A 23,380-nucleotide genomic window follows, 5' to 3' on the forward strand; every position below is an offset into this window, starting at 1 on the left:
ATTAAGTGAGAGTCCATTTGATTTGATCTTGACCTTCAGAGTGTAAGGGAATTGTTTTAATGAGGTTTTTTGTGGGTTCCGTCAAAAGTAGCATTGAGGGTGTCATTATTCCATTGGTTGTTTGTGATGAGATCGGAGACTTTGGCGAGAGGGGAATTGTTAGAGTTTTGGATGAGATTGTTAGTGTTAGGGATCCAGTTATCTGTCCAGATATTGATATTTTGACCCGTGCGCACTTCCCAGGTAATGAAAGTGTCGAGAAGTTCGTAGTGTTTTTTTATTATTTTCCAGTTCCACGAATGGTGAGCTTTGACTGGCCAAGGAGTATTAATTCTGGGGAAGTATTTGGCTTTTAGAAACTGAGTCCAAAGAGAGTCGGGTTCAGTTTTAAGACGCCATACCAGTTTATTAAAAAAGGTTGTGTTATCCAGATAAGAGTCATGGATACCTAGTCCCCCGTTTTTGCTTAGGTAGGCAACACGGGGGACTAGGTATCATAATTGACCATATCAATAACTAGAGTTTGGATAGTTACGAGTGGTATCATAATTGAGGACCATTTGTCTCTCATAGTGGAGAATTGGAATATAACTATACCACTGGACTTAGAAAAATGTCAGGATTATCGGCTACATGTACGAGTTCAAACTTAGGGGGTGTCAAGACTTTTTGTATGGGCTCAGTTCAATTTTCGTTGAAAACAATATTCGGTACCGTTAGACTTGGCTCTGAGTATATATAAAGTAGAGATAATATTAACAAATTCAAGCCTAAAAGTTCACATTATGTTAATTACGTCATATTTTTTTTTCTCCAATGATTGGATATAAAACTTATCTCCATACAGGATGCAGTTGAAAAAACTCATAAACATCTTGAGCAAAGGAGGGAACAACAAAAACAAAGAGTGCATGAGAAACTAGAAAATTATGAGAGACATTAGGTTCAATATTTATTTGAGGCAGTGTCTAATGAAGATTCAAAGGTCAGCGCTTCGGGGAAAGCTAAATAGTTTTCGGGGTGTGAAATTTTAATGGGAATATGCAAAATTTTGAAAAGTTTCCGGAGAAACATATTTTATGGGGGGAATATGGTTCAAAATAAAAAAAAAAACCCTCCACCTCACCTCACCTCCCTCGACCTCACCTCTCTCTCTCTCCACCTCACCTCTCTCTCTCTCCACCTCACCTCTCCCTCTCTCCACCTCACCTCTCTCTCTTCCCCGACCACTAATGGGTCAATATATTATAGATAATAACTAAAAAGACAGCCATCTATTTGTATTAATTATAAGTTATCGAAATATAATGGACAATGATGTATTAGGTTTAAAATAATATGACTAATTACCCATCAGGTCATTTTTTTTATTTATCCTTCCTAAAATACCCCTCCTACTAAAAGATATTTTCTCTCTCACTAAACGTGATTCTTTTTTTAGGGTTTTTCATCATCGTCTTAGCGCTCTAGAATCTGTGAATGGAGAAGAAAAAAACAATGGCGACAATTGGGAACAATCGCTACAAAATTGTCTCTACTACTAACTGTGAATCCACACAACTATACTGTGAATCCGCTACAAAATTTCAGAAGTTGCTTCTGCGAAAGAAACCTCAATGGATTACGAAAGGGTAAAAAAGCCTCAGGTATTTGAAAGATTATGCTATAATTCGATTTTTGTTCTTCCTTCCCTTATGGCTTTGCCTTTTTCTTCACCTAATGAATCATCTTAGGATATTACAAATTCAAGATCTCCATTGATTTCGAGAATCTGAGACTTAAACTGGTTTATTTGATCTGTTAAAGTCTTCCTCTTGAAGGTTTAATTAGTAGAGGTAGTCAACTTCAGGTTCTAGTTTTGATGTCTCACAATTTTGAAACCCTAAATTAAACTTCGTCATCAAGTGTTAGTTGGTGTATCTATAAGAACTAGTTAGTATTTTTTTATTGTTTCAACCCTTTTAGGAATTGAGTTTCTTGAGTTTTGAGTTGCATATCTTGTTTTTGGTGAGAGAGATCAGAATTTTGCTCTTTGCTCTATTTGTTTTAGCCATATTTTATACGCAATGGTTTCAGTGTAATAGTCTATAGTGGATGAATCGATTTTGTGCTTTTTAATGTAAATATAATGAGGTAGGAAGAAGAGATTCACACAATGAAGTATAGAAATGCAGAATCAATGACTGAGTATATTAATCATATTACTATGCCACAGTTTTCACATCTATATATGCTTTCGTCATGCGAAATTTTGAAATTGTTGAGTACTACTGTTATGGACTTTGCAGCAGTAGATTACGACCCTCCATTCTTCAGATGCTGCTCTGAACAAGAAGCTATTAATCCATGGTCTAAAAACCCTCTTAAGATGGATGTTGGAAATGTTGACAACAAGCATTTTGTATTAGCTCTCAAGGTAAAATGGTATATAAAGTTGCAGACTTGTGAATAATTTAGGTTGGGCTTCCAACAATATTATTCAGTTTGATAATTTAGGTTGTTCGTTATGCAGGTTAAAAGTGTCCTTGATCCGTGTCAAGATGAAAACACTGATATCGAAGATGATCATGAAGTCAGCTTGGGAGTTGATTCAATGCAAATGAATGGTTCTTCAAATTCAGACAGCGGGATACAATGTTTTGTAATTTCTTATTTACGGAAACTAAAATTCTGTATTCACGGTAATTCCGCCTCTGTTTTTATACATTCTTATGAAAGCGTGCGGAAGCTAAATATCGTAACTCCAAAACTCTGACCAGGTTAACCATTCAACGGAGGAAGACCAATATACTGTTATACCATTTCTTTTAAGCTCTTCCTTCGGCCAAACTCTTTCCATTTCATCATCCTAACTAAAGATACTTATCATGACAGGTAAAGAACTGCCTAACGAAGATAACGGAATGGTTGATCATGAAGGTAATCATTAAATTCCGTATCACGAAAAATGAAGTTGGTAAAATTTACTACTTCTCTTTGGGCAACGAAACAAGTTTCAAGACTCGAGCATAAATTTCACTTCGACTGAATGGTTTGATACCTTTGCTGATGACACTCAAGATGTAGAATAAGACGAAAAACAGTTGGCTCGAGTGAGGGATTGGATCGTCAGTCGCCATATTGATACTGTTGAGCTCAATTCCTTTCAAACTTCCTAGACATCTCAGTGGTAAATATAAACATCATCTCGCGTAGTCATTTAAATGCACTATATGGTTATACGAACAGCAAATCAGGATCTAGCATGAACAACATCTTTGAGGCGGACGCAAGTTCCTGCATCTAACATGAAGTTGAGATATGCTCCGTATTTGGAGTTGTCACAAGGGATGGGGATTATGCAAGGTTCAACATTGGTGTTAAAACCAGCCGAAGGAAGCGGATGCATTTGTTTTGGTAACTTATAAGATCAATCCAAGGATGGAAAATGCTTGTTGTATGTGATTTAGATGGTATTCTTGTTTTGGTAAGGTGAGCTGTAGATATGTGGTATAAGTTGGTACATTCAAAGTTGCTACAATGAAGCTACTAGAGGAGAACTTATCTTTTGGAAATGAATATATTTTAGACTCTAATTCTCATGATTGTCAAGATTTTGACATGCTTACTTTTAATTGTTCTGTTTTTTGGAGTTTGAAGATTAAACTATGTACTTCTGAGAGACTATTTAGTATATGGAAGTATTTATATATTTAGGTTGTCATTTGAGCTAGTAGTCAATTAGGGTTCGAAACAAGGCTTTTCTCCTACATCGTCTTTTGCAACTAGTGTTTATCCAAGAATACAATAGATTTAAATATGATACAATTGCAAAATAATATGAATCAACTTTTTTTTGAAGGATCTGGATCTCGATTTTATACGATGAATGATGAAATCAATTCCAAACTCAAGATTAATAATTTACATAGTCTTAGTTTATATTTTGATCTGCAAATCGAGTTTGCAAGATATGCAACTCAAGACTATATTCTGCAAAGCTTGCAAATCATGTTTGCAATCTATATTTTGCAAATACCGTTTGTAGTTTATATTATGCAAACACATGATTGCAGTTTACAATATTTTGCAGTTTACAATATGCAAACACATGTTTGCAGATCAGATTGTTGCAAATACGTTTGCAGAACAGATTGTTGCAAACACGTTTGCATGACAGATTGTTGCAAACACGTTTGCATGACAGATTGTTGCAAACACGTTTGCAGAAAAACGTAAAGGAAAAAAACGCCGTTTTTTTCTGGGTTTTTTGTTTTGAAAAAAAAATATTGAAAGTGGATCTTGTTAGAAAGCTAATGAAAAATCATTTCTAAATATATATTTTTTTATAGAAATCCGATATCTCAAACAAAAGTTATATTGATTTAAAGTTTAAAGAAATATAAAAGAATTTAGTTACACAAAATGACAAAAAGGGGTATTTTAGTATTTGCACACTTTTTGACCTAAATAATAATTTTCAAATGTTTTATGTTTTTTTACTCATTTTCAATATTATTTTGACCTTTCTAGAAATTACCCCAAAAAAAAATTCACTCACTCCTCTCTCTAGAAACTCCGGCGAAGGGGTTTCCCTTCGCCGGAGTTTCTAGAGAGAGAGTGAGTGAAACTTTTTTTTTTTAATGGTCGCCGGCCGGAAAATTTTCCGGCCGGTGACCTATTCGGAGAAGAGAGAGAGAGAATGGTAGGGAGAGAGAAGATGAGGTGGAGAGAGAGAGAGATAAGGTGGGGGTTTTTTATTTTTTCCTCGAACAACTTACAAAATAAAATTGTCAAACAAAATTGACCAATTTTTTACCAAGTCTTCACACCCCGAAACCTATTTTGCTTTCCCCAAAGCGCTGGCCGATTCAAATGTGTGAATTTTGGAAACAGCCCAACCATTTAGCAGGACTACGAAGATTACTCATTGGTGAAAATATTCTTCTGCTCTTTTTGTAATTCTGAGGCTTTTTTCTAACCAATGGTTCTTTAAAACTGTTTTCACCCTACAGATCACAAAAATATAACAAGTAAAAGAGAAAGGGATTAGCAAAAGATTCTCAACAAATATTTCATTTTTTCTTCGGTTATCTCTACTTTGGCCCTCACATTTGTCGGCCTTCCAATTTAGTCTCTACGATCTTGATCAAAATAATCATTTGACTGACAGCAAAATGATGATAGAGAGTTGCAGCGGTGGTCGGGTGGTGGTTACCGAAAATGGAGAAATAAAAAAAGAGTTATTTCTAGTCGGAAACTAGTCGTCGACCTCGGTCGACCGACGACTGGTTTCTGGTCAGAGTAAGTTGAAAAGGAATGGGGTTAATACTTCTGAAAAGAAAAGGAAAAAGGAAAAAGAAAGTAGACGGTTAACCATGGTCTTAAGCACGAATTGAACACTACGAAGGCCAAAATTTTCAATTAGTCACAAGTTGAGGAAAAATCCTTTGATCTGGGCCGTTCTTTTACCCGTGTGACTCATCGAGACAAAGATTTTGTCAGAAATCCTCTGTACACTTAGCATTAACTTTTTTTTCTTATGTTCGTTACAGAAAAAAATTTGCCTAACAATATTTTCTTTCGCATATGATATTAAAAACAAAGATGTCCCTTTAATCAATCTTGATGGACCAAATTCATAATTTCCGAGAGACTATTTTAGATGCAGAAAACATGGAATAAATTGCTTACATTTTCACTGGGTGCTATGGTAGAAGAACTTGAACTTGATATTGATGTGTTCCCTTCCTCAATATCCAGACACAACTAATGAGATACCAAACACAAAGATTAATAAACCTCCACCCAAAACAAGGTAAATATGTCACAAGTGGACTATATTTCAAAAACATAATTGTTTGTTTTTATAGCAACAAGATTCTGATTTGTACAAAGTGTTAGTCTTTATCGAAGTCCAATCTAATATCAAACTCTGAGCGGACTCAAGTCAGATTTCAAAATATTTATATTTGTCTGACTCGTGATATTTAACTATTTGGAATGGTTAAGTCAAACACTGAGCTGACTCAAGTCAAATTTCAAAATATTTATATTTGTCTAACTCGTGATATTAACTCTTTGGAATGGTTTGCTTGAGTCAGATTTTGAGTTCATGTCATTCATAAGATTTAAGATTTAGACTAGTAAAATGAGCATTAAGGTTTCACAAATAATGTTTTGTTTACTTAAAGCTTTAGGATCACCTGCAAAACTGAGTTCTCTAGCATTGATATTCTCTCCATTAAAGTTCCTTTACTATGAACTTCATCAAGAACAGTAGATAATGGCTTGCATTTATTAACTAACAAATTCATTGTTATTGATTCCCTTGTTGAAATTTCGCCCTGTTTCTCTTCTAAATACTTTACCTGCACAAATTCTAATAATTATCATGAACAGATTGAACAGATAATCATGATCAAGAACACCACGAAAGGAGAAGACGAAAAAAGCTCTTTTACCAGACGATCGAGACGATCCAATCTTGAGATAACAGAAATGGGTGATGAAAATTTCGAATTTTCTTCAATCTCCATAGCTTATTTCTGACTAAAACAAGTCTTCTGAATTTTATATGAAAACCTCTGAAGATTTCTGAACTCTGAATTTCAAAGAGGTTTCAGGTTTCAGACAAAGAAAAAGACTGAAAAGGAAATGGTGAAGAGATCTAGAGAGTTGAGAGAGAGAGACAGTTAGTGAGTAGGAGAAGCTTTAAATGAATACACAACAACGTGCTCCATGCTTGTTTATCTTATCATCTTTCTTTCTCATTTATTTCAACAAAATAATTATCTTATCTTCTTCTACTACTACTCTTCACGTTCTTATCTGTATCTACTTCTGATTCTGTTATTGTATACATGCATACTTTTCCCCTATGGCATGGACATTTTTTGTTTTTATTTTAATGGTGGTAGGAATTGATGAAAATCGAATTCGATTATGAGTAATAGCTTCAAAATCAATTGCACCATATGGTACATCAATATCACCAGAAAAGAATAGATTTTATTCTCTCCTTATATTATTCTGAATTAAAAAAAAACAAATAAAAGTACCATTGTCTCACATTTACCAGTACCTCAATACAGCAGAAAACCCATATAAAAATCAAACACCGGAAAAGCTTCGTAACAACTTATCCTTGTTTCAGAAATGCCAAGAACACGAACAAATGATTTGGGGAGTAGGTAGATGATCAAGCTTTAGAGTGAAAAGCTGATCGATTCCCGTTAACATACAACAACAAACGAGTGCGAGCGCTTATCTGGGAAGACTGTGCTTAGGAAAATTTCGCAACGGGTTTGCTTTCAGAAGCTCTGATTCTCTGCACATACAAAGTAAGGATCGGCCATTCAGAATGACGACTAAAACGGTGGACAGTCTCAAAATAGATAAACTATAGGCACAAATTACGGGTCTTACTTTTTTAAGTCAGTACTTTCCACTCTTCTGAGCTGCACGAGCGAAGATTTTTCATCTTTGACAGATGTCTCTGATCTGATAAACAAGAAACCGACCGATTGTTAAGCATGTATATTTCGATAAGCTAAGTCTTCACAAATACAAGAAAGTGATGACCGAAAGTGAGATTTTTCCAGAGTGCAAAAGTCAAAATTTTGTACTGTGAGACTCTTAACTGCGGACTACCATATAGTCAAAAATTTGCCCTGGTCGGGTTCAAATAAGCGTTCTACGTAAGAAAATCACATATATGTATGTAAATTAAATACGTTAGACAACTTACTCTGCACATTCATCGTCAACAAACACCTCAATGCAAGTACTAGGAGCTGCTGGTACAGATCTTGATCCGGGTCTTTGTGGAATCTGTTGCGACATATGATTAGAATAATTTGGACATGTTTAAGCATGGCTAAGATAGTTAAACTAGACAAGAGAAGAAGTGACTCGAAAAGCAGGCAAAATGAGCTGGATTTAGACCTTAAGTGATGTCCATTTGGTAGGTATGGCGGTATTCTCCTTGTTCCTCTCTGATCGAGTTCCGAGATTGAAGGTTCTCGTGTCATTCTTAGACGTTTCTGCATGATGACTTAATGCACTACTTGCATCTGTATCCTTATAAATGGAAACTGGAGCATGAGTCCTGTTAAATGAAACACAGAAACTGTTAAGAATATTCGCTTAAAACCAATAATCAGGTTTCTGGCCCTTAAAAGCAATTATCAGCTTTTCGCTTATCAGGAAAAACAAATCGTAAGCAAGCTAATGAATAATTAGTTCTATGACTAGAAATCTACCATACATGTAATTTGGTAGTGTATGGTCGACAAGATGAGTTTTACATTTCAATGGAAGTATGGGCACAAGCACCATCTCAAAGGGATGAGTGCACACGATGAAATACATAAGCTCACCTATCTATCTTCTGCTTTCTGCTAGCTAAGTCAGGTTTCGGCTTAATCTGTCTTCCTGCAACATTAAAAATGATGAAGTGTGGGAATCTTAATAGGCTAAAAGTGTAAGTGGTAATGGAAGAAGACCTACTGGCTTCTCCTGCGGCCAGGACAGTTCCAAAGCTTCGAATAGGCAAATGACTATCTGTTGGTTCTTCCTGAATTTTCAAAATCCAAAAATTTAGAACTAGACCTACCTTATCTTAACACAGGAAAGAATGTCATGCATAGCTTTGAGTTACATACTTGTGTAGGAGCAGTAGATCTTCTCATCGAGCGTGTGAGAAATTTCCTGAAAGCAGCTTCCAGTTTTTCAATTGGTTGTGCTTTCCTGTGAAGGTCATAATTAGTAAAAAGCAATATACCAAGACAAAACTCGAAAGTAGGAATTAACATCAAATATTGGATGTTGTTTAACTCAATTGATTAACTAACTCATGGAACAAAGATAGGTTAAATGCGATAAAGGGGTGGCAAATTTTACCTTTCTAAACCAAGGTTGAGGATTTCGTTCGCAGTTTTAACCTTATGTTTCGATTCCATATGCAAAGCATATGATATGTAATACGAAGAATGTCCTTCACCGATTTGATTTTCACGGAGAAATGTATATATGACTTCAGCATCGGCGCAGTTATCTGCCTGCAGTACCAATATAATGTTATAAACAAGCAGATCGTCTCGTTGCAAAGACACATACAAAATTAACCTTTCATATAAGATTTTTCCTATCATGTGACCTTAAGCCACATGTCAAGACATAAATTATTTTCCTTTCAAAGTTAGAAACATTGAATCAGTACAATCATTAAAGGAAATTGAAATTTGACTTGTTAAAAATGGAAATTTTTTATGACTTAACATAAGGGCATAAACAAGAAAAACCTTTCTGATAATAACAAGCAAAAAAGGTAAGAGTTCAAATATAAAGCAAATCAATAGCGACGAGTTAAGGTCTTACGTATTCTAACCACACTTTAAGGTAACGAAGATCGTCCTTGTATTGCTCTGAATGCCAAAAAGTACGTACACATTGTTCATAAATCACTACCAAACCCGAACAGTCTCCACCCGTAGGGAAGGACTCCTGAACCCATTTGATGCACCTTCACATGGTAACATTTCTGTGTCAACCTTTCCATATATTAAAGAAAGTATATAGGAACTTTTAAAATTAGGCATCATATTTGGCAAGAAGAACATAACAGACAGAAAGATTAACAAATATAATCATCTATGTCCGAAAATGAAATGAAAGAAATCTCGATGTCCTTATTCTTTGAGTCACCCTTGAATCTATGGATGAACCCTAGCTAGGCGAAAACAACAAACTATTCGAATCACTAATTTGATATTCTTCATCCTAATTTACAAGTAACGAAATTATTGGAGTATGGACATTAGATACCCTAGATCACCTAAGTAGATAACAACTCACTGACCCGAAAAAATAAAATACGACTAAGCATCGCTCATTTATACTTTAAGACTTTCATTGAAGCAAAACCCTAATCTCCTAACAATAAATTGAGTATAAGAAGCGGAAGAAATCGAAAAGAAATGCTTACTCGATCCATGGTTGAAGAGGATCTTCTCCCTTGTATTCATCAATGGCTGCAATAAGCCTCCTGAATCCAAAAGTAACAAGAAATCAAGTAAATAAGCCGCAGAGATTAAGAAAATATCAATAAAGTTGGAATCTTTGAACAAATCAAGAAGACAGCTAAGTTTATTGAAACGAAGGGAGTAAGGGGTTAGAGATTAGGAGTAAACCTTCGTTCCTGAATGAGGGATTTTTTAAGATGATTATCAGTTTGAGATTTCAAAGCCTCATTTAAAACCTTAACATTTCGACCTCTTTTCATAGGCCTGACATTCTCTTTGAAGATCTCCCATTCGTTCCCTGTGCGCTTCTTAGAGGCCAGAAACGCTGTCTCTGGATCTATGTTTGTAATGTCTTCCATGGCTTCTTCTAGGTATTTCTTCCTTTCTTTCCTGGCTTCCCTGTGAGAGAGAGAGAGAGAGAGAGAGAGAGAGAGAGAGATTCAAAATTTGAAATAAAGTCCCGCTCTAAGGAACGTTGAAGATGGGATATATGAAGGACAACAAACGGGCCAAAACAAGGCCCACGGTCCCACACTCGTTACTTGTTCAAGCCACACGGCTCCAAAGTGCTGAACAGGCCGAAAAATGAGCCGAAAGCCGACTTGGTCGGCTCCCACTGGACATTACGTTTTTCTCTGCACACTAGTCGTCCATCGGAGCCAGTCACGTCTGCTTTCAGTTTGTCGTCGGCTTGTAATTTTTTGGGTTGTATAAAATATTTTCCAGTCGCTCAAGGGTGGGAAGAATGCCCTAATACGGCAAACCAGCCATAGGCATCTAAGTTCACTTGAGAGTCCTGGGTACACAAAACCTAAAGGCATGTTGAAGGACCCGTCCTGATAAGATTAGTAGGTCAGTCTTAGATTTTGAGGTGCTACCAAACCCTATGAGCCGCTTGTGTTTGCCAAGTACTACGTGTTGGCTGCTTATAAACATCTGCTTACATATTCTTTACGTCCTTCTTGGGTTGTAGAAGTTATCGATATTGTCTCTATTTTTGACGCCCAAAGTTAAAGAATGCGGGATTTTTACTCATGGAGAGAGCTCCAATAACTCACCCACAACGGCCTTGACATTAAGTACGAGCATACACTTACAGGAAATAGCTCAGGCTTCGGACATTCTCTTAAGTGATGTGAAACTACCAGGGGCGGCCCGGGCCCAAAGCAACCAAAGCGGTCGCTTTGGGCCCCAACATAGTGAAGGGCCTCAAGTTTCGAATTTTGTATACTGACTTTGAAATAATAATTATATTTCAAATAGATTTAAGACATGAGTTAAGTTGTAGCTTAGTGGATAAGGGCATGGACTTTATGGAAGAGGTCAAGGGTTCGACTCTTCTTTATAGCGATATTTGGAATTTTACTTATTTTTTCAAATATGCACCATATTAGGGCCCCAAATTTAATTTTCGCTTGGGGCCTCCCAAATGTTTGGGCCGGCCCTGGAAACTACTACGTGAAAAGCCGATCTAGTAGCCCATCAGTTAGTCTGCTACCCTATTAACCTGTCTTAAGGTTAGGGGTGTAAACGGGCCGAGCTCTTAACGAGCTGCTCGAGCTCGGCTCGACTATTGCTCGTGCTCGACTCGAATATTAACGAGCCCGAGCTTAACACGAGCTCAAAATCAAGCTCGTTTACATAAACGAGCCGAGCTTGAACATTCTTTAGTGTATCACGAGCTACTCGTGAACAGCTCGTTTAACGTACTCTTATAATAGTATAGTAAATAATTACGCATTAGTATTGAAACTTGTACATGAAATATCAACCATTAAAAAATTATCGGAATATGAATCATTAATCATTATTATTGTATGTGACAAATGATCATTGAAGTATTTTGATGATTTAGAAAGTTTTAATTTGAAGTATTTTGATAAACAAGCTTAAAACAATGCGAGCTCGAGTTCGAGCTCAAGCTTGTTCAAACTTATACGAACCGAGCTTGAACAAGTGGACAATTACTCGAACGAGCTCGAGCTCGAGCTCGACAGTCAAATACACGAACCGAGCTTGAACATGTTACTACTCGGCTCGGCTCGACTCGAGTACACCCCTACTTAAGGTTAGGCCTAATGAACAGAGATCTAGAGCCCGATCAGCCCATCCCAGTGAAGGAAGCAGCTCGGTCACCAGGCCCGCTTGGGTTTATCCGTTGTTGAATTGGGTCTTCTAGAAATTTCAAACTCTGTTTCCGTGAGAAATCCGCCTTCCTAATGGATAAGATCGGAACAGAAGGGTTGTTGTTAGAGATAAAAAGACAAATACAACAAGAAAAAGCAGAACAATAAATTAAAGACGAAAAATCAATCAACCCAATTTCGTCTGTCACTTTCTCTCTCTAAGAAAGAAAGAGAAGAAAAGAAAGAAAAATTCAGATCAAATAAAGTCTTTCAATCAATTTATTTACTTACTTAAAAATGGCATCTTTTTCAGCTCTAAACGTTTCTTCATCTGCAACAACTCAAAACCTGATGATCATCAACTTACCTTGTTCAATTTCTTTGAGATCTAATGTTTCCTTCAACATCTCCAAGAAAAACCCAAGATTATTTGTAGTGGTAAAAGCAATGGGAGGAGTGATGAAATTCAAAGGAACACAGATGAGAGAGAAAAAATTAACAGAGATGATAGAGAAGAAAGTATTAGAAGCAAAAGAAGTTTGTAGTGGTGAAAATGATGATGAGATCTCAGATGAATGTAAAGTTGCTTGGGATGAAGTTGAAGAAATCAGTCAAGCTAAAGCAGATTTTAGGAAAAAGATTGAGAAAGAAGATCCACTTGAGTATTTTTGTAATGAGAATCCTGAAACTGATGAATGTCGGATTTATGAAGATTGAAAAATAGATTCAAATTTCTCTTTAATAATTGTATTACAAGTCTTTATAGTTTGTCATGAATCAAGGTGTTATGTCTGTAAGGTGAAGCAAGCAAGTTCTTTCAATGCCTTTAATCTTGTGATGGCATGAATCAAGATGTTATGTTTGTAAGGTTTAATTGGCTTGCATGTAAGATTTAAGGTTCATAATTGATTGTTGTCACATTTCGGGGAGTTTAATTGGAAAGTAACTAGCACACTTCTTGTGTTTGAGGTCTATGTATGTATCTCTAGACTACATGGGAATCGAACTAGGACCACCAGTGTTTTGGAGTTTATGTCAACACCATCTACCACTTAAACTACCAAATATTGACTTAATTTAATTTAGTGTCTTGCTAGTTATTTCTAGATTGTCAGACAACCTAGATATTTTAGGATTTTAGAGTTTCATTATTTCTAGTTTTCTGAAAATATGAAGTTTAATTAGATTTAGTAGTAGTCAACACTTGGTTGCTCAAGTGGTTTAAAGTGTTGACATAAACTCTAAATATCTTTGGATATCCTCGGCTCGATTTCCAGAGGAGGTGGAACCATTCGGTTATTAGAGTATAAATAATGAAGTTGTGCTTTAGGCCACAGTTAGTTGGGATTTAGGCCATACTTTAGTTGAGTTTTAGGTCTGTTCTTGTTAGAATTTGGTGGTTATCGTGCATATCACATCTTTGATCTAGTAGCTTAAAATTAGGTTATTTCAATTACATTAAAGGTTCGTTTGATACGTGAGAAAACGTGGTTGAGAAAGTCGTTTTCTCGAGAAAGTCGGATTTTTAGTGTTTGATAGGACCCATCGAGTAAGAAAACCAAATTCTTATGAGAAAAAAAAAGGAGAAGGGGATTGTTTCTTTTCCCACAAAAAAGATGGGAAAGCCAATTCTCACCCACACATAACATGTTCTCTCTCCTCCTGTAACCTTCTCTGACTCTCTCGGAAATACATCTAATTTATGAAGATATCAAAATCCTAATTGGAACACGGTTGGGTAGAAGAAGTACTAGTATCATCTTCATTCAAACAAGAATTTCTTACTTTAAAGAAGCAAAACAAGGAGATTTCCCATTGATGTACGATTAGGTATTAGTTTAAATTGATTTGGAATCTGGTTTGGTTGCAAATATGTTCTTCTTCTTCAACGTTCTTGAATAAAGAACAAAAAGAAGCAAAATTATAAGAGAAGATGTTGAATTTTATAGTAATGGGGATGAGGTTGAAGCCTCAACAACTTTACGAAATCTGTTGAAATCCATTGGAGCTTCATAGAATATGGTCCGACTTCATCCATTGAAGCCTCATAGAATCTGGTCCGACTTTTAGATGACAAAAAAACCAAGGCAATGCCATTTGGGAGAAGAAGTCACGAATTTCTTTATGGATTATAGGGTTTTGGGAGAAGAAGTCGGGAGTGTTTTTTTGGGATAATAAAAGAAGAATCCCACACTTTTAGATGACAAAGATGGTTTTGTGTTGATTTCCTGATACATAAGGATCATTAGGGTTCATGGAGAAGATGCCCACGAATTTTAAAGGCACCTCCTGTTATTTGGTTAATAAAAGAAGAATCTCATACGATGGATGATCCAAAAAATCGTGTCTATTTGAATGATTTTCTAAAGGCACTCCCCATTTCTCACATCTCTATCAAACAGTTAAAAACATCATTTCTTACTCAAAAAAGTTGACTTTCTTACCCATTAGAAAATTTTGGATTTTCTTACTCACACATTCCCACGTAACAAACGGACCGGACCCTAAGAAAGAAATTCATGTTTTCTTTCCGACGGCTTTTACGAGAGTTTACTTATGCTTGATCTTGATCAATCTATTTACTTCTTGACTTGGTCAAAACTAATAAATAATTGGCCCAACACGAGTTCTCTCACACTTTAGCATGCTCTGTCATTTGATTTGACCTATGTATGCATTGATTGTTGATAAGGCATTAATTTATGCTCGGGTGCTGAAACGTCCCTTCACTGAATTGATGGGCCCACATGACCTCAATTTCTTCGTTGTTTCGTATTCACTAATCGCAAGATCCGGTTATAAAAGGGGGAAATCTTTATTTTTCAGGCCTCTTCTTTCCCACATAAACTCTAGACTTTCTCTCTTTAGGTAAGCTTTCGTTTCTTCGCATGTGCCCTTGCTTTTCAATTGAATCTTCTCTGGAAGTTTAGCCATTCGTATGTTCAACCATTTCGACTAAATATTGAACGTCAACTGCGTAAGAACAATAATTTGTTTGATTTTCAATTCAAACAAGTTCGTCGAAAAGAGAGTCTCCGCTAAGTATTTTTCATTTGGCATTCCAAGACTGACCTCTGCATGTGGTTTGTTCTGTAAGGCCTTCAAGTCTGACTCTAATCGTTATTTCTTCCTCGTCAGGATAACAATCTGGTGCCAAACTTGTCTTTAAGGTTTTACTAGGGAGAAATGGTTGAAGAACAATTTTATGCCCACCAAGGGTGACGTGAGAGTCTGGGAGACCTACGAGGGTAATGTTAACTCTGGAGACTTTAATGGCCTTGAGTATGAGTTGGCTTGCCAAACTGATGGCCCTAAAATTGTGAAGTTTTCTTAATAGCATCTCTAAACCCCTTCGACTATTACAAAAGTTGAGTTGATTGAGTTCAAAAATTTTATCGCTATTCTGAGGATTATAAGCTTGTTCTTCATGTTGTCATTTACATGGCCACACCTACTAGTTATAATTTTCTTTCATTTGTGCGGGAATTTTGTTGTCTCACAACTGCTTTTTATAGAGATATTATTTCGCCAATCCAATCGTAGGTATCTAAAGTATTCATACCTAACGATTTTCTTCTTATTGAGATCTCTGAGCTCAACTTTATCCCTGACTTCCTTTCGCTTCTGAACTTTGACTAGACTTAGTTGTCACAACCACCCCTCACCCTCCACCACTTTTGTTAGCTCTATTTTGAGTACTCGCGAAAAACTTCTTTTTCGAGCTTAGCTATGGCCACCATCAGGGATGTTTTAGTTGAGATAATGTACACTCCCGAGCAATTTTTAGGTCACCTCAGACAGTCCTGATGAGACATGAAAATGTCCCATCTAGAGCTGTTAACTTGGGCTAGTTAGTCCATTTGGAGCAGTTACTCTGATGAATTGTTTGCTTCTCTTGTCCAGGTGTCTTCTAAGGAGTTAAGTGCGAAAAACTGATAAAAACGAGAGAAAGCCACATAAAATTTTATTTTGGTCATTTGGAGATTCTGGTAATTATTACCAATGTTGATACTCCAATGAAAAGTAGAGTCCAGGACGAATTCAATGGAGAAAACGAAAGTCAAATTGGAGTCTGGAAGAGCAAATTAGCTAAAGTCCAAGTTGGAATCAAACAAGGTTGAGCTTCGGGATATCTTTGGGCAAGGTTCTGGTTAACGGGATAATTTTGATGGGGTGTCACAAATTGAGGCGTGGATCATCCGAGACCCGTGTACCAGGTCAGCAGCGAAATGGGTCTCAAACTTGATAATTCAGTAACAACTGCAAGATAACTTTAGTGCGCCCAGGTGCCACCTCACTCACAGATCTCGTGTACTTTAACTCCGACGTCTCTAGCTACATTGATGCACTCTAAGTTGGTAAGCCCTGTTACACTGGATGTTAACTATTGACAGTAAGACCTTACCCGGTTGGTGATTCCCCAAATCAATGGGAACCCATTCTTTCAATCTTTCTCTCTATGTCACGGTTACAGTAGTGAGAGAAAGTGAAAATTGCTTTCTTTTTAGAAATGGAAAGGAGATTATGAAAACAGAGAAAGACATCTAGAGAGATTAGCTGGAGATTTTGTTTGGGAGGGAAACAAATCGGATTGTAGAGAGAGGAACAGATTCGGCTGAGGTATTTTTAGAGTGAAGATTATACAAATCTAATGAGAGATTGAAGAAGATTGGGAGATTTTATGTGATTGATGATGAATCAGTAGATTTGTCAAGAGAAAGAAATATGAGCAGATTTCTAGTGAGAGAAAGTGAGTATTTTCTTTCTTTCTTGGACATTGATTGATGTGAAAATAGTTCCACATAGGACAATGGGTAACTAGCAACCAAGAATATAAAGTATAGGTCCTCTCCACTCATTGCCAATTGGTTTTGAGTTGGATGACCACAAACTTAACAATTGATTATAGACAGAGTTGTTCGGATTTGAAAGGATATATTCAACGATTGAGAAGGAAATCACCAGCTAGAACATCGTTCATCACGGTATAGAGAGGGAGAATTTCGAGTTTTCTCTATATAAACAGAGCTCGTTGGAGAGACAGAAGGATCTCTGGACATGAACTAATACAAGGGTGTTATGTTCTTCTTCTTCATCTTCTTTTGAGCTTCAATGTCATAACTTTTGGAGAGGGAGATAAGAGAAGAAAACAGAAGAGAGAGGGAGAGATTTTTATGCTGATGTTATCTTTTTTTTTTGTAGATATTTTATTAAAACATAATTTCAAAGAAGATTAAAGAGAGAATTGTTGAGAGAGATAGAATGAGATTTGATTTTCTTTCTTGTGCCTTCTGTTAACAGAGAGAACTTTGTAGAGAGAAAGAGATGGGTCATTGAATTTTCAGAGAGCAATATAAGAGATGTTTCGTCATATTTTTTTTCTATTCTTCATTTCTTTCTTTTTTTGGTGAGAGAGAAAAGAGAGTGAACAGAGAGAAGGAGGTATTTGTACTTGAGTTTTCTTTGTGAGAGAGAACCTCACAATCAACTATCCATCTCATTCATCATGGAGGAGCAATATGATCAATAAGCCCCCTATTCAGTGATCTTCTCTACTCTTACTTTTTATTTTTAATGAGAAAATCTTTTATGGTTATGCAGAGTATGAATAGCTAGATCTTCATCTAGAGTGAAGATGAAATTTCGAGCATAAGTAAGTAGTTTATTCTCTTTCTTTTCGCGATTCTTATGATGTGCATCATTGTTTAATTATGCCTACTCGATTTCATGGAATAGTGATAGTAACTTCATCGTTTATACTTACAGCTTGATAGGTCATGCTTAGAAGTAAGTTTCTTTGATGATTTATACTTGTCGTTTGATAGGCGATAGTTGGGATATGATTATATAGGATTTCAATTTAGCATAATTCATCCCAAATATATTTGTTTAAAATGTTCAATGTTCCGATGTTTAGGTGAAATTACTTCACTAAATGTTGAGTTATAAAGTTAGAAAATCATGCTAGGAGGGGAATGAAATTATTTATGTTAGTTCGAGGAGGTATCTGAACTCTAGAGTTTTCTCTCATTTTGATATATTCAACAACTAGTTCTTAGTCTCTATTTGTTTTAGTATTTTATTATTTTACCACCAAAACCAATTTTCAAAGAAAACCAAGCTAATCCTAAGTTTAAGAACGAGTTTGACTAGTCTCTGCGGGTCGACCCCGGTCTTACTGGGTTATTACTACTTAACCATTGTGCACTTGCGGTATAGACCTTTTAGGGACACCTTTTAGGCCCATCACGTCCCTACTAGGCCAAGGAGATGTCCATCGATCAAGATGACAATGAGAGCAATTTGCTAGACAGGATAAATGACAAAGATCATAAAGTTCGTCCGATTTAGGGATCGTAATGCTTCGGTAGAAACCAACTATGATATGCAGCTCATTCGAATGATTTGTGACTAACGACGATCGAACCCTAAAACCGGTTACTTGTTGACTTGATCAGAAGGATTGACTAAATGGAATGTGGCGTAAGGCACGAATTGCGTCCGCCCAAGGGATGACCAAAAGGTCAGCTAGAAGCCGACCGATGATAGCACATGGCAGGACCTTGCTCCCAAGCAAAGGGACCGGTCCCAGGCAAAGGGACCGGTCAAAAGCCATGCGCCTGGGCCATGAACAAAACTGACCGACCGAGATTTCGAAGGAACGAGACCGTTTCTAGTCGATCAGGATTTCGAAAAATGAAGAGTCCATTCTCATATGGGAATCCCTATCAAAATGAGCTACTGATAATAGTTATCTAGTAATTAGATGAGTTATGATTGAAGTCCTTTAAGGAATCTTAATTCAATAAAAGTTCTGACTTACAAGTTGCTCCACTGCCCATGTTTTTTGCAGAGGCGTAGTAAAGAGGAAAACTGAGAGAGAAAAGACAACCATGAAGGAGCCTCCTCACGGTAAGGAATACACTTTAAGAGAAGAGGGAGAGATAGGAGAGGGTCGTTCCTTTTTGGCTGCAAATCGACTAGCAACTGAAGATGGAAAAGATGAGATGATAGAAGGGGATTCGGCTGCAGCTAATGGTGGAGAAGGAGACACGAACATACCATCTGGGTTACTGGAAAAACAACCGACTACTAACAATGAACCATCCAATGATCTTGGTTCAGTTGGTATTCGGTTCTGTGCTACATCAAATCTGGAAAATAAAGGTTTACGCTTTGCCGGAAAACATAAACCTGGTGTTGTTCGTGTAAAAGAAACTAAGTCTGTTCGCGACAAAAGGAATGATCGGGGTACAAACCCAATGGCAGATTCAATTAGAAACAACTTGCTAGCAGGTGTTCTTCGTAACCCTAACTCTAGTATTACTGCAAATACAACAGTTTTCGAAGATCAGCAGCTACCGGAATTACAAAGATTTCAGACCGAACAGATTAGGGTTCCGGCTGAAACTAGGGTTCCGAGTGGTACTCAGTTCACGGGCCTTGGGCTAATAGGTCAGAGTGCGCCGACTGCAAACCCAGGTGGTGTGAATAACCCTCATGTTTGGTCCAATCTGTTCTCACGTCCAACAGCAACAACTCAAGCAAAATTGAGGTATGTTCCTCCAACCAAAAAGAATGATCGATTTGTAGCAAAACTCAAAGTATCAGATTTTGCTAACGAAATTAAGTCATTCGAGGACATTCTTATTGGTGGTTTTGTTGGTGAAAGATTGCCCTACGGGTTAGTTCAAAGTGTTTTGCTGAAGAAATGGAATCCGAAGGGTAGTATGAAGCTAACAGTGCATGGTACTTCGGCTTACGTCATTCACTTCACTTCCCCCGAAGATAGAAGACGTGCAATGGAATTTGAACCTATTTTCATTGCCGGAAGGCTTTTTGTGGTAAGACCATGGCGGTTTAATGTCGAAAAGGAGCTCCAAGAAATGAGGAAAATCCCAGTATGGGTTAACCTACGTAATATACCCCTCCTTTTCTGGAATCCGGATGGAATTTCAAATATTGCTAGTGTTCTGGGTACCCCTTTAATGCAGGATAGTCGTACGGAATCAAAAGAGCGAATGGCCTTCGCTCGTGTATGTGTGGAAGTTGGAGCTGATCAAGAATTACCCGATGAAATATACATTGAAGTTGAAGATGGAGAACTAGAACATATAGTTCAGGTTCAAGTAGAGTACTCTTGGAAAACGACTAAGTGTGGGGTTTGTTGTGTTTTTGGACATGAAGAGGTGATATGCCCGAAACAACCGAAAACTAATGTAGCCACAAGTGCTACTGTTCGGGGTCAGTCCAAACCTATTGAAAACATAATGGGAGTTACTAGTTCCAAGATTCGATCAGGTTCGAGGTCACAAGGTACACAATGTAACCCAAATGCAAATGGGCGACAAGAAGGTAACCAATCTGAATGGAGGAACAACATTAGCCGAAGAAGTGGGGGACGGAAGAGACCAGCAATAGCTAATACTCGGGATTCAGGTCCAAATAGCATGGATGAAAACCGAGAAATAGAAGGAGGTTGGTCAGTAGTCAAGTCGAAATCTAATACGTTTAGTGTTGGAATAGGTCACTCGGAAAAACACAACCAGCAACGTAGGAAGATAGCAAAGAGAAACGACTTGTTACATGGGAAACCATTGCAGCAAAACCTACTTGCAGGTAATTTTTTTTCGGCTTTATCTCAATCCGATGATTTTCATATTGATTCTTCTAATCGTGAACACGGAGAGGAAGACTCGGAAATGGACCCTAATTGTCATGAGGGCAACGTATTAGGGGATAAATCCCGAACTGATCATACCCCTATGTTGCTAAATTCGGGACAAGAGAACTGTCTAGAGACCTCTGAGGAGGTCGGAATCAACCCTCAATAGTTATTTAATGATAAATCTTGCATGTTGGAACGTGAGAGGACTTAATGACACTCTCCGTACGAAGAGTGTACGTGATTTTGTGAGACTGAATAAAATCAATTTGTGTGGATTGTTAGAAACTCATGTCCAGGAGGTTAATAAGACTCATATTCAGCGAAGTCTTAATTCCAACTGGTCTTTTATTGATAACTATGTGGTAGTGCCCGGTGGACGAATTTGGATTGGATGGGACCTGAGTAGGGTTGCTTTCAATGTGTCCTACGTAGGAGGGCAAGTTATTGCAGGTGACGTTCGGTTTCCAGATGGTTCGGGCTTTCATTTGGCAATGGTGTATGGTAGTAATAACACTGTTCATCGCCGGGAGCTTTGGAGGGACCTTGAGTTTCTCATGCTGGGTTCTGAGGCTCCATGGCTAGTGCTAGGTGACTTTAATACCACGATGCTGGCTAATGAGAAGATAGGTGGTAATAGCTCACCATCTCAAGGCTCCAACGAGATGTTCGACTGCGTTACCGATGTGGGACTGTTCGATTGCCCGTTTACAGGTTGTTTCTATACATGGTCTAACAGGCAGATGGGAGTTGCTAATGTCAGTTCCAAGATTGATCGGGCTCTTATTAACAGTAGTTGGTTGACCTGCTTTCCTCTAGCTAAAGCAGATTTTCCACCGCCTGGGGACTCAGATCACTCTCCTATAATTATACCGCTTGCTGCAACCAACATACACCGGCGTACTCCGTTTCGGTTCTTCAATGCCTGGACGGAGGATCCTACGTTTCGAGCTCTTGTTGCTGATGTATGGAAGATGTCAGTGCGGGGTAATCCGATGTTTCGTATGGTGACAAAACTCAAAGCTTTGAAGGCTCGGTTGAATGAATGGAAGAAAGATCGGTTCAATGGGGTGACGAACCAGGTAACCATTAACCGGAATTTTTTACATTCAGTGCAGGTTCGATTGCAGGGAGACCCATCAAAACCAGGTTTACGGAGGCAAGAGAGAGTAGCTACTGAAAACTATAGTAACGTTGTACGGGCTGAAACAGCAATGCTCCGACAACGTGCTAAAGTTGACTGGCTCACACTCGATGACAGCAATACAGCTTATTTCCACAACTCTATTAAGGAGCGGAAGTCTCGGAACACAATCACTCGACTTACCAGAGAGGATGGTTCGGTGGCTGAGGATCCAGTGGCAATAGCTAATATGTGTGTGGATTTCTATCGGGACTTATTCGGTCGGGAGGATGAGGATAATGAAGCATTAGATCACATATCTAATGTGGAGTTCTCACGCCCGCTGACGGAAGCTGAAGGAACTCTTCTTACTATGAGGGTGACTAGAGATGAAATATATGATGCTTTGCAAACTATTGGTTCTGATCGATCGCCGGGGCCGGATGGATTCTCTTCCCACTTTTTTAAGGCGTGTTAGTCGATTGTGAGAGATGACTTTGTGGAGGCTATTCAGAATTTCTTCAGCTCTGGAAAACTTCTCAAAGAGGTAAATTCTACTTTTGTGACTCTTATTCCTAAAATCGATAATGCTTCTTCAGTTTCAGATTTTAGACCTATATCTTGTTGTAATGTGTTGTATAAATGCATTACCAAGATACTCACTATTCGACTGAAGGGAGTTATTTATTCGATGATCAGTCCGAACCAGTCAGCCTTTATTTCTGGTCGTACCATCCAGGACAACATCATGCTAGCCCATGAGATTGTCCGGAATTACCATCGACCCACTGGTCCAGCTCGGTGTACGGTTAAGATTGACCTTAAGAAGGCGTATGACACAGTCTGTTGGTCTTCACTATTCTCAGTCCTTGGTAGGTTCCATTTTCCAAGGATATTTATAGAATGGATACGGGCTTGTGTTACTACGTCTAAGTTCTCTATATTGGTCAATGGTGAAGCCCACGGTTATTTTGATGGGAAACGGGGTTTATGGCAAGGATGTCCGATATCTCTATATTTGTTTGTTTTAATGATGGAGTTATTCGCGGTTCTTATTGATCGTGAGGAAAGGGCAGGTCGGTTTCTGTTACACCCTCAGTGTCTAGTCCCGAAGGTTACTCACCTATGTTTTGCAGACGACCTTATGGTCTTCTTTCGAGGAGACACGGGTTCGGCTCAATCTCTAAAAGGTGTGCTAACTGGTTTTCATCGAGCGACGGGGTTGCAGGCCAACGTGCTCAAGAGCACCATCTTCTTTGCTGGTCTTTCGACTCAAGGTCACAGGGATATTACCACCATCCTGGAATTTGGTACTGGTTCTCTGCCTATTCGATACCTGGGATTGCCCCTTATATCTTCTCGTCTTCCCTATAATCACTGCATCCCGCTGATCGATAAAATCAAGGGACGAATCCAGTCTTGGAAGAGTCGTTTTTTATCGTTTGCGGGGCGTGTTCTTCTC

General features: G+C 37.9%; 4 protein-coding genes across 6 annotated transcripts; 2 read left to right on the top strand and 2 right to left on the bottom strand.

Annotated features, from left to right (window-relative positions):
• Positions 1–1,432: 1,432 nt before the first annotated feature.
• Positions 1,433–3,691, top strand: LOC147566074 (meiosis-specific protein ASY1-like). 2 transcript variants are annotated; one of them, XM_086652554.1, is made up of 4 exons: positions 1,433–1,646; positions 1,966–2,416; positions 2,513–2,681; positions 2,875–3,691. In XM_086652554.1, the coding sequence occupies exons 2-4, from the start codon at positions 2,156–2,158 to the stop codon at positions 2,928–2,930; spliced, it is 486 nt and encodes a 161-aa protein (XP_086508680.1). In that variant the 5' UTR covers positions 1,433–1,646; positions 1,966–2,155; the 3' UTR covers positions 2,931–3,691. The 2 variants fall into 2 exon arrangements, with proteins under 2 accessions (XP_086508680.1, XP_086508681.1); XM_086652555.1 differs by having other exon boundaries at positions 1,440–1,646; positions 2,289–2,416.
• A 919-nt stretch (positions 3,692–4,610) lies between these two features.
• On the bottom strand, positions 4,611–6,683 carry LOC147566075 (uncharacterized). The gene is made up of 4 exons (XM_086652556.1): positions 6,444–6,683; positions 6,186–6,350; positions 5,674–5,748; positions 4,611–4,988 (listed from the first exon to the last, which is right to left on the bottom strand). Exons 1-4 carry the CDS (start codon positions 6,516–6,518, stop codon positions 4,851–4,853), a joined length of 453 nt encoding a protein of 150 aa, XP_086508682.1. The 5' UTR covers positions 6,519–6,683; the 3' UTR covers positions 4,611–4,850.
• Positions 6,684–6,970: 287 nt separating this feature from the next.
• On the bottom strand, positions 6,971–13,090 carry BUBR1 (BUB1-related (BUB1: budding uninhibited by benzymidazol 1)). 2 transcript variants are annotated; one of them, XM_086652558.1, is made up of 15 exons: positions 12,422–13,090; positions 12,068–12,220; positions 11,457–11,515; positions 11,102–11,145; positions 10,173–10,403; positions 9,968–10,027; positions 9,361–9,505; positions 8,884–9,041; positions 8,646–8,730; positions 8,491–8,557; positions 8,361–8,415; positions 7,927–8,089; positions 7,730–7,812; positions 7,408–7,482; positions 6,971–7,309 (listed from the first exon to the last, which is right to left on the bottom strand). In XM_086652558.1, exons 5-15 carry the CDS (start codon positions 10,361–10,363, stop codon positions 7,246–7,248), a joined length of 1,146 nt encoding a protein of 381 aa, XP_086508684.1. In that variant the 5' UTR covers positions 10,364–10,403; positions 11,102–11,145; positions 11,457–11,515; positions 12,068–12,220; positions 12,422–13,090; the 3' UTR covers positions 6,971–7,245. The 2 variants fall into 2 exon arrangements, with proteins under 2 accessions (XP_086508684.1, XP_086508683.1); XM_086652557.1 differs by lacking the exons at positions 11,102–11,145; positions 11,457–11,515; positions 12,068–12,220; positions 12,422–13,090 and having other exon boundaries at positions 10,173–10,520.
• Positions 12,307–13,084, top strand: CP12-3 (CP12 domain-containing protein 3). Its single transcript, XM_086652559.1, has one exon. It carries the CDS (start codon positions 12,428–12,430, stop codon positions 12,845–12,847), a length of 420 nt encoding a protein of 139 aa, XP_086508685.1. The 5' UTR covers positions 12,307–12,427; the 3' UTR covers positions 12,848–13,084.
• Positions 13,091–23,380: the final 10,290 nt, after the last annotated feature.

This window comes from Eschscholzia californica, unplaced genomic scaffold (assembly GCF_041429995.1).
Source record: "Eschscholzia californica isolate CP2 unplaced genomic scaffold, dmEscCali1.0.p SCAF_1, whole genome shotgun sequence".
Lineage (NCBI taxonomy): Eukaryota > Viridiplantae > Streptophyta > Magnoliopsida > Ranunculales > Papaveraceae > Eschscholzia > Eschscholzia californica.

What these genes read in the sequence shown, in the direction of transcription:
- LOC147566074 (XM_086652554.1), top strand. Translation starts at nt 2,156, where the DNA reads ATGAAGTATAGAAATGCAGAATCAATGACTGAGTATATTAATCATATT. An exon ending in ATTTTGTATTAGCTCTCAAG is followed by an intron (nt 2,417 to 2,512) that starts GTAAAATGGTAT and finishes TTCGTTATGCAG; the next exon opens with GTTAAAAGTGTCCTTGATCC. An exon ending in ACTAAAATTCTGTATTCACG is followed by an intron (nt 2,682 to 2,874) that starts GTAATTCCGCCT and finishes TTATCATGACAG; the next exon opens with GTAAAGAACTGCCTAACGAA.
- LOC147566075 (XM_086652556.1), bottom strand. Translation starts at nt 6,518, where the DNA reads ATGGAGATTGAAGAAAATTCGAAATTTTCATCACCCATTTCTGTTATC. An exon ending in TGGATCGTCTCGATCGTCTG is followed by an intron (nt 6,351 to 6,443) that starts GTAAAAGAGCTT and finishes GAATTTGTGCAG; the next exon opens with GTAAAGTATTTAGAAGAGAA. An exon ending in CCATAGCACCCAGTGAAAAT is followed by an intron (nt 4,989 to 5,673) that starts GTAAGCAATTTA and finishes TGTGATCTGTAG; the next exon opens with GGTGAAAACAGTTTTAAAGA.
- BUBR1 (XM_086652558.1), bottom strand. Translation starts at nt 10,363, where the DNA reads ATGGAAGACATTACAAACATAGATCCAGAGACAGCGTTTCTGGCCTCT. An exon ending in TCCCTCATTCAGGAACGAAG is followed by an intron (nt 10,028 to 10,172) that starts GTTTACTCCTAA and finishes TTTTGGATTCAG; the next exon opens with GAGGCTTATTGCAGCCATTG. An exon ending in GTTGACGATGAATGTGCAGA is followed by an intron (nt 7,483 to 7,729) that starts GTAAGTTGTCTA and finishes CTTGTTTATCAG; the next exon opens with ATCAGAGACATCTGTCAAAG.
- CP12-3 (XM_086652559.1), top strand. Translation starts at nt 12,428, where the DNA reads ATGGCATCTTTTTCAGCTCTAAACGTTTCTTCATCTGCAACAACTCAA.